Raw genomic sequence first — 10,099 nt, 5'->3', positions numbered from 1 at the left:
AAGGCAAGTAAAAGGTATATGCCCTTTTCCCCACTGAAGTGCAATATCCAGGAGTTAGTATATATAGTTAGGGGGTGTAGGGGCCACAACCCCCCACATTGGGGGTGTAGGGGGTATAGCCTCACACTTAGTTTGAGTACATATTGTCTTCTGGAGAGAGTTTCAAAGGTTCCATTTTGGCTCAACAATTTACTACAAAGTTGTGCAGTGCACAGAGGTTGCTTCAACTAATATTTTAATACAACAGGAATCAGGAGTTAGTCTTAGGATAATGGCTTACTGAAGATATACAGCACCTAGTAATACATACTGCCACATTTCAAGTATTCTCTGTTCGCTAGTGGCTTGCAAGCCCATTCCTTCAATAGCCATTAATTAACCACACCACCGTGCCTCCCACACAAACCCATCATGCATGGTCCCAGCACTAGTAGCAGTGAAAAACAGTAAGATGACGATGTGATGCAGCTGGAAAACCTGTAAATAATTGAAATTCAAAGGGCCACTCATTATTTTGTGCTGCTTTGTTATTTAAATAAAAAAAAATATTTTCTGGAACATATGAGACAGTTAAGTGATATGGGGGTGAGTCTGTGTGTGGGTATGTGGGTGGGTGGCCATGTGCCATAGGCTCAGTTCTAGCCACAAGGTAAAAAGATCCACAGTCATGAATAATTCTTGTTATTATCACTCATATTTGAATGTAGTGTTGCTTGGAAATACAAAGAAAGCTGCAAATGCAGTAATAAAGATAGACATGAATGTGGCTGGGGCACCTAAAGGAACAGTTGATCTGCAGAATAATCCACAGTACAATTCAGTTAGTAACTCAAAGAACACATTCTCTACAAATAAGTAATCTAAATAGCTTAGTTTAACAGCACCCTTAAGGGAGCAAGTTAAGAAATCAGTAATGCATAATGTTATATTTAATGAAACCAGAAAAATACAAAATGCTAGATGTGTGCATATTTATCATATTGGTATGATAACTCAGTAGATTAATTATAGTAATAAAGGAGTAGAGAGAACACTGAATTTTCTGTTAAGGTAATATAAGGTATACCTTCACCAAGATTTAGATTAAAGCAGATAGAAAACAAGAGATGCTTATGTGAAAAGAGGATGAAGGAAACATCTGCATGAGACTGTGTCCTTAGGTTGAGCAGTCAACACCGATGTGAAAAGCTTCAGATGAGCACACTGAATTACTCAGTTCCCTATTAAAATCGCGAAGGTCCACTTACCTAAATATGGAAACGTCGACATGTATACGTCGAACCGCGAAAACACCAATCGTCCTGAAGTGCAAAATCCAAAATGTCAAATTGTCATGGTTGGCCCTTCTGCGGTATAGCTCTGTAAGGTAAGTGTGCGATAATTACGGACCTTAGGGTTAGGATGCTGGTTAAGGTAAGTGCATAGATAGTAATGTATGTAAGGTTTAGTGCAGGGTTAGAAGTAGGGCTTTGGTTAGTGTATTATGTGGTTTATTTATTTTGTTTGGGTAGGTAGTATGTAGTGCGCGGTGGGGTTGGAAAACTATGATGGTTTGAGATTTTGAATTTCTCGGTTTAGGGCATTTGGTGTATTCACGGTTCGCGTAATATGTGTCGATGATTACGTATTTGCTGAATAGGTCTTTCACAGTTCTAATATAGACCCAATTACTCTAAGAGGTAGTGCATTTCAAGCACTCGGTCAGAGACATGAAAATGAATGGCTACTGTTTTTTATTTTGTCAGTCTTTGTAGCACTATGGCTCTGTTTGCATGTGACTGATTGTGAAGTGTATAGCCTTAGTAGGAAGCTTATCAGGTAATCACTGTGAGTGGAACGTTGTAGGAAAAATGAACAGAGTGGAATGGAATATCAAGGACCTAGAAAATAGAGCCCTGTATACAAATCTGAGACTGATTCGTTTAAAGAAAGACTACAAAGCTCTGACTTGCTAGAATATATTCCAAAAAATTTATCTAATTTATTCAATGCATCTTGGGTAAGCCATTATTAACCACTAAGAGACTACATCAGTACGTGGCTCACAAACCAAAGCCAGGAACAAATCTATGGTTAATTATTTTCATGTTCCTTGATTGTAGTGGCAAAGATGTTTTACTGTAACCTGCCTAGAATTTCAAACCCATAGTGATGGATGGCTCAGTCTTGGTGTACCTAGACTGCGGTTATTAAACATTTCTAAGCACACAATTGTTTAACTGTCTAAAAACTGAATGATCATTTATCACTGAGAGAAAAATGTCTGGTGCCATGCAGTTTTCAGTTTGTACCTCCAACAGTGTCCCTCCTCTCCACTTCTGAAAGTCTCTGCCCTATGGCTCCACTAATTGCACCCAGTGAGGCAATTCATTCATTCTGTTAGGGCAGATGCCAGGCATCCCTTGGCTAGGTGAGACCTCTATGGGCCATTCATTCTTGTCTGGGAAGCTCTTTCATCCCATCCATTTCCCTAGTGTTGATAGTTAGGTGTCACAAGCAAGCAGTCCCCTCCCACCAGGATGAGTCAGCTGGCATCAGCCACTGCAGCTCATCAACCCCAATTTGTTCCTTATATACCATGCTGCTGATTGAACAAGGGTTGCCTAGGCAATAGTCAGGGCTTCATTATTCCATGCCATGGAGCTGGGCCTACCTGCAATAGATTTGATTATCAGGTGCCTGGAGGAGGCAAGTAGTCCAGGCTTCCATGGGGCTCAGCTGAAGTTTTGTCTGGGTTAGGGGTAGTGCCAACATTTTAATAACTAATAGAAGAAGACTTAATTATCCTAGAAGTCATACAGACTGCCTGACCTGGAACTTCCACACCATATGATTGATTCATCATCAAACACTTTCTCGTGCATAGAAATACCCTTCCTGAAGACCCTGAGTAAAATGAGCACCATTAAATGTAATAAACTTCTGGATTATAAATCACTGAGATACCAGTATAAGACATTTATACTCGTTGTATTCTGGGTGAAGAATGCTACAGAGGAGCCTTTATTGCCACAATCTTGAGTGCAGAAAGCTGTAAGGCATGTAAGATATTCATTAAGATGAACCAAAAAAATAAGAAAATGCCTGAAGCCTTAAACAAATAACTTAGATTACTTTATTTAAAAAAGTTAAGCACTTTTGTTCAATAAATGTACACAAACTTCATCAGATCTTTATCTATTTATAACAATGAGATTTTTGTAGTATAGCATGAATATTAATTTCCACTTTTACTGACTTAAGTTAGGCCTCGGAATAATCCTACCATATAAAAAATACAAAGTTGTAGCGAGTGACTGAGTGAAGTAAGCCTGTTAGACTACTTTCCTAGTGTGCTATTAGAAAACATACTAGTTATAGCAGCGTTGTCGCCTCACAGAAAGACGCTGTCCGGTTCGATTCTCAGCTAGAGCGTCTTTTGCGTGGAGATATGCGTGAATGGGCATACCTTCGTTGAAGGTTGTGCATCAGGGCTGGTAACTCAGCACGTAAAAATCAACTACCAATCATTAGCGGACAGGGGTTCTGCTGTGGTGACCCCTAACCGGGAAAAGCCGAAAGACACAAACAAACTAGTTATAGCAGCTGCGTCAAGCTGTTTATAGAATATTAGCTCTGTGTTTGTATTAGCCATCTATTTGCATTAACTTAGTATAGCATTTATTACTGGGACCTACTACAAAATCCTGAAATTCAGTATAGTGAAACGGAATAAAACTTGTGAAAATTAACAAGGTTATTAAAGCAGGGGTTAAGCCATCTGACCTCTCTGGGTGGTGCTTTGCTTTATACCTCATTGACTTTATATGGTTAGAGTGCTGTCGAATGAGTAATTTATCAATGATCATTGAAGTTACTAATATAGTTACATAAGAGACCAATCAAACCTCAGAACTGTTATGCAGTGAATTTTGCCCTTTCACCTTTTAGGTAACATAACCAACTCTGAGGGTTGCATGGCCTAACGGTATGTTATATTGTTAATAGTTCTGTGCCTGTTGAACAAAACAGGCTTACAGTATTTACGTTTGCTGAAAAAAAGACAACTTGATTAAACAAATGAATACCTTTACTTAATGATTTTGAAAAGGAATGCCTTTATATAAGAACTTAAAGATTATACACTTTATAGTACATTACATTATCCTGAAGTAACACAAATACCATTCATAACATTATCGGGCTTTTCTGTACCATAACTTTAGGCAAAAGCTGAATTTATTCTGGAAAGGCAGGAGCAGATTTAAAATTATGTCATGTTGGCTGCTACACCAGAAACTCCACACAAATTACTTACTGCTATATGATGTTACCTTGTCCCATGCAGTACACAAAAGGGAATTAAAAACACTTATCTAGAGGACAGTGCAGGTTCTAGCAGTAAATCGCTTTGCATTTTTAGAACTCTTTCATTCTTTGACTGCTCACCTGTTTCTTTATTCTAGTTTTTTAACTGGTATGGTTCAGTTTAATGAATGCTAGTTACCTACCAGATGATTTTATCATCCCCCCAATAAAATGCTGTGATCCATTAATCCAACTTTAATTTTAATATACATGTTTTTGAATGGGTAGTGGGCTGTGCTTCTCTGCAATCCCCAATGTGGAAACTCTGCCCCTTACTCCTAATCATTAAATATACTGCTTACAAAGTCACTAATAGTGAAATGGGAATAGATGCCCCCTTCCTCCCAGCTGATATGACCTTGGGGGTAGCATGTTTAGTGATCAAGAGCATGGAGGCAAAACCCGTATTTGGGGGCAATACTTTCCCACAGTATGTGCTTGTTTACTGCAAAGATCAGATGTGTGGTGGAAAAGTGTGGTCAGTAGGTGAGTTGTCTGTCCCTTAGTCTCCTGTCAATTAAAATAGATCTTTCTGTAAAATAATTTGCTCTTCCTTGTGGATGTAGGGAGCACTTCTATGTCAGCTGTTATGATATCTTATTGAACAGATGGCTAATAGGTATTGGTTTACCTGTGGTGAAATGTTACCAGTTGTCTTCCCAGTATGTCAAAGTACACATTAAATCATCATAGTTAATATATACCTCCATACTAACCTACAGAATATCAAACATTGTCCCACTTTCAGGGTTCTGCTCACTGCTCTGATCCCTTCTTATCTCCACTAGGATTTGCAAATTATATATGAGAGAAAATCATTAAGGAAACTGTCCTTTGTAGTTCAGATCTCTTTTTTCTGCTTCTATGCCCCAGTGGCCAAGGCCTGAGTCACTGAAAGGTTAAGATGTAAGACATACATTCTCTGCCTTGGATACTGTATCATAATATAGCTATAATTAAGTTTAAAAAAAGTCAGAATTAAATATTTGATATAAAATGATCCTTACCAAATTTGTTGACAAAAGAGGCAGAATAATCCCAGATGCCACAATTCAGGCCTGCAGAGTGATCCTTCAGCTCATATAGAATTTCATCCATCTCAAATGTAGCCATTATGTTTTCAATTAACACTGTAGCTTTGATGCTCCCTAGTGGTAAACTTAACTGAAAGTAATGAAAGAAGATATAGAAATATTACAACTGGAGAAACTAGTCAGTGAGCACAATTATCAGTTAGTGTTGAAATATGCCCTTATTCCAAATGCATGCTAGATTATTCATATCCTAACCAAGCATCAGATCACATATAACTGACTGAACCTTGTGACATGAGCAGGCAGTTACAAAATCCAGCTGAATAATGCAATGCATTTCTATGGATGTGAACTCTAAAATATACAGACATCATCTTCCAGTTACATGTGGCACCGTTAAGGCCACTGTGAGAGTTCTGCATTCATCCCTACAGGACTGTATTGTAAGAGGGCATAACAATGGGGAACATTCATTATCAGAAAAAATGATGAGCACTAGGAATATACGTAGGGATGAAAAGTCGATCATAAGGAATCATAATGTGGCCACATAATGTAGGGGGAGAATATGTATGCTAGTAGCAAGTGGAGAGATGGATGATTTGAGTGTCATCAGCAAATATTCCATCAGCTTAATTTCTCCAAGTCTTTTAGATTTCTAATACCCTGATGAGAATGGATCCCTTCTTAAGTCAAAATATGATTAAAGTTCATAAGATTAGTATTGTTTCAATCTTTGATATTAGCCAGAAGTGCTCTTTGCAGCACCCACAATGTGCCCAAAACTGATTCCTTCTGCAAATCAAATGGAGTTACATGTATTGGTAGCATATCTAAATATGACTGTAAATTCTTTTTTATGAGACCCATTACACCTACTACTATTGGAACTGTCTGGGTATCCATGTTCCACATTGCCCTCATTTCTGCCTACAAATCCTGGTATTTTATTACTTTGTGTCTCTCTGTATGTAAGACAATGTAATCACTGGGTGCATCAATTTCAATGATCAATGCTACTGTTGTCTTCTTTTCATGGAGTACTATATCTAACTCTTAACACTAAGGGAATTGATGGGCATAAAGAGCTTCCCAGACAAGAATGAATTGCCCATAGAGCTCTCACCCAGCCAAGGGATGCTTAGCTTCTGCCCTAGCAGAATGAATGAATTACCTCATTGGGTGCAGCAAGCGAAGGCATGTATTCCACTTGTAATGCAGCTAGACCACACATGGGTGTTGACATAACATGATTGACAGATGTAGCATCGGCTGCTCACACTGTGGAGCCCTTGATGTAATTTCTTCTCAGGAATCTGTTTTATATATATATATATATATATATATATATATATATATATATACCTGCACATCCTGGGCATACTGTGGAATGCTTACAGTAAGACAGCATAAAACATAGCCTGTCAGTATATACTGAACATTTCAAGACTGTTTCAAGCTATGGGGCAGAGGCAAGCTGCAATTTAAGTAATATATGATTGTTAAACATTCTGTACAATAAAAAGTTTCCATGAATGAAGAATGAGAGCTTATTTTATAAATGTCCACTTAAAAATCTGATGGAATTAGAAATGCTCATTGGAGGGCCTGCTACTATTTGTGTTAAACAAGCAATGTTTATTTCAATACTTTCATTATAATTTTAACAGTGTGTGCAGTCTATATGAATATTGTATGAATATCAACACACTAGCATCTGTTGCAATCGACTTAAAATAACCATCTTATCATTTCTATTTTAAAATTCACCAGACGTCTACTGTTTGCTAAAATTACTGCAACATCCAGTTTTGTTTAACTGTGTATTGTTTACGTATAACAAAAAAATGGTAAACAATAAATGCTTTTTGCTCTTCATTCCTCATCTAATAAACCAAAGTCTACTTTTATATGGTTACTTCCGATAACCAGGATTTTATATTGCTAATTATCCAGTCATGTTTTCATCTTATTCAATTAATAGGATTATGTAAAGGTTCTGAGAATTTTAACATATCTTTATATATAATTTATACCACCATTTTATCTAAAATTCAGTTTTGTCTTCTCTTTTTAGTAGGTCCTACGTATTTGTTCTTTTTGACTAAGACATGTCCTTTATTTTATTACTCTTTCTAAGTTCTATATCCCTTACTTTTTTCAGTATCATTCTCTCTTCAGATATATCTGGTCTCACTTTTGTTTTCCATTTCTTTTATGGCTTCCTCTGCTGCTGTCATGAGTAATGTGACTAGATCAAGGTTTTATCATGCTACTGCAACAAAGCAAAAAGAACTCCACAGTGAAAGTTACCTCTTTGCCTACTATTTATGTGAAAGTTTTCTTTAAGTTAACCTATACTGTGAAAGTTGTTCACAATACCAAAATAAATGTTGCTGTTTTTTTTATTTCCTTCTTTTCACATATTCAGCACATCCCATCTAATTGTGGGAACATCTTTTCCAATCTTTCTTGGGTATAAAATACTTGTTTAAATATTTCCAGGCAAATATTCTGAGTTTCCTTGGTTTTGTAGCATATTTAGCAGCTAAAGATATCTGGTCCCACTTTCCCTCATTAATGGGATAATGCCAGTTTCTCACTCCAACCCATATCTTACTTTTATGTTGCAGTGACCTTTTTAATTCCAAGACAACCTTATATCCTTTACTTACAGACTTTTTCTTGGTTGTCATGTTTGTTCTAGCTTCAGCCACAAACTCTATCATGCTTGGTTTATTGCAGCTATGAATATTATATCTATATTTTTTCCACTCTAATATCAGGCCTTGATAATTTAATTTGTCTTTTTTGTCTGTATGCTTGTATGTGATTTTTTTAAACAAAAACATCTTTATTGAATTAACACTTATGACATAGACAATTATACATTTATATAAATGAAAACAAACCATATACTGACATATTTTCATTTGTAAACATGATACTGCAGTGGTGGTGCTGCTGTAGCGTTGTCGCCTCACAGTAAGACGTTGTCCTGTTTGATTCTCTGCTAGAGCGTCTTCTGTGTGGAGACATGCGTGAATGGGCGTACCTTCATTGAAGGTTGTGCGTCAGGGCTGGCAACTCGGCATTTAAAAATCTACTGCCAATCATTAGTGAACCAGAGTTCCGCTGTGGCGACCCCTAACCGGGAAAAGCCGAAAAACACAACATATGTCACATATCATTTTCTATGACAAATTAATTGGGCTTCATCTTGCAAACTAAATTCCAACTTTGTCTGTTCCCAGGTTGCTATCCACCTCCCTCCTCTCAGTTGTTTCCAAAACCTAGGTTGTTTCCCTTTCGTCCTCCATATATCAGAAGCCCTCTCCATCTCTTGTCCCATAGTCTTTCTTAAGGAGTATCTTATGGGCATGATGTATGTTTTCTAAGCTTTTACATTCCATAGAAACTGAATTGTCTTAATAAAGTTCCAGTATATTTCTGTGTGTTGTCTAAATCTTTACAATTCTCTGTAAGTTTCTATATCTCTAACCGAGTATCACCCTGGCCTTCCTTACCCTAATCTAACATCATTGCCTTTCATTTAGGTTTATAGGTTTGGACCTGCAACAAATATAACAATCTAAGTAGTATGGTTTGAAAATAGGCTTCTAATTCTGGGACATCCAGTCCACATTTCTCCTTTATCAGCAAAATTTTTTCCAGTTATACTCAAAATAAGGTCACTGGTGAAATCCTCTAAGTCTGACTTTGAGTCCAAATTGGCCACATCCACGAAGGACAATCACAAGGCCTTCTTCACATATGTCCACTATCTCAAAGGCAACACCCACATCTGCTCTGAACTGGTGGTCAATAACACCACATATACAAACACCATAGATATAGCCAACCTGCTGGAAGACAGGTTCAGTGAAAACTTCACCCCCTGTCCCCCCATCAGTAAATCAGGACATCCCTAGCCCCTGCCCCCCCTCCACTCATCACCAAGTAGACATCCTTAATGCCCTATCAAAGGCAAAAAATACAGTTTCCATGGGATTGAATAACATCACTGGCTGTATCCTACATGAACTCAGGCATGAGCTGTCAGGTCCATTAGACACCCTATTCCCAGCTGAATGAAGGACAGCCACTGTCATCCCTCCACACAAAGGTAGAGCGTACACTGACCTAGGCAATTATAGGCCCATCAGCCTAACTAGCCTAATATTCAAGGCCATGGAATGCATTATCATGGACCTTATAAACAAGGACATTGGCAACCTCCAAACCCTTGACCCGCACACAGTTTTGTTTTGTCAAAGGGAGATCATGCCTGTTAAACTTGGTCAACTTCTTCAAAACAGTCGCCAAAGCCATGGAAGAGGGGAAGACAGTGCACACCACCTACCTTGACCTAGCCAAAGCTTTTGACATTATTCCCCACTGGGGCATAATATATAAACTCTCCCACCTAGGCATCAACCCGTATATTACCAGATGGGTAGCGAACTGGCTCACTGATAGAACCCAGTCAGTCAAAGTAGGGGAAGCCAACTCTAGTAGTAGACTGGTAATGAGTGGTGTACCCCAAGGATTGGTCTTGGGGCCTCTATTCTTTGGGATATACTTTTCAGAGGTACAAGCCAAAATCAGTGGTCTGTGGCTGACCAAGCTTGCAGATGACAAGCACTGTCTTAAATTCCCCTAGTGATGTGAACATTCTCCAAGAGGGCCTTACCCAAACTAATAACTGGTGCCAGAAG

At 38.1% G+C, this 10,099-nt stretch overlaps 1 protein-coding gene across 3 annotated transcripts in view; it reads right to left on the bottom strand.

Annotated features, from left to right (window-relative positions):
- The window catches only part of LOC122793512 (malate synthase-like), a 512,976-nt gene that overhangs the window by 335,719 nt on the left and 167,158 nt on the right, over positions 1-10,099 (bottom strand). For all 3 annotated transcript variants that reach the window (XM_044061636.1, XM_044061635.1, XM_044061634.1), the window contains one exon: positions 5,355-5,511. In XM_044061636.1, coding sequence (XP_043917571.1) covers positions 5,355-5,511 — 157 coding nt within the window. The remainder of the gene's footprint in view (positions 1-5,354; positions 5,512-10,099) is intronic.

This window comes from Protopterus annectens, chromosome 2.part0, assembly GCF_019279795.1.
Source record: "Protopterus annectens isolate FY-2018-M chromosome 2.part0, PAN1.0, whole genome shotgun sequence".
NCBI classification, from domain to species: Eukaryota; Metazoa; Chordata; order Ceratodontiformes; family Protopteridae; genus Protopterus; species Protopterus annectens.
This window is presented reverse-complemented; position numbering and strand designations above follow the sequence as displayed.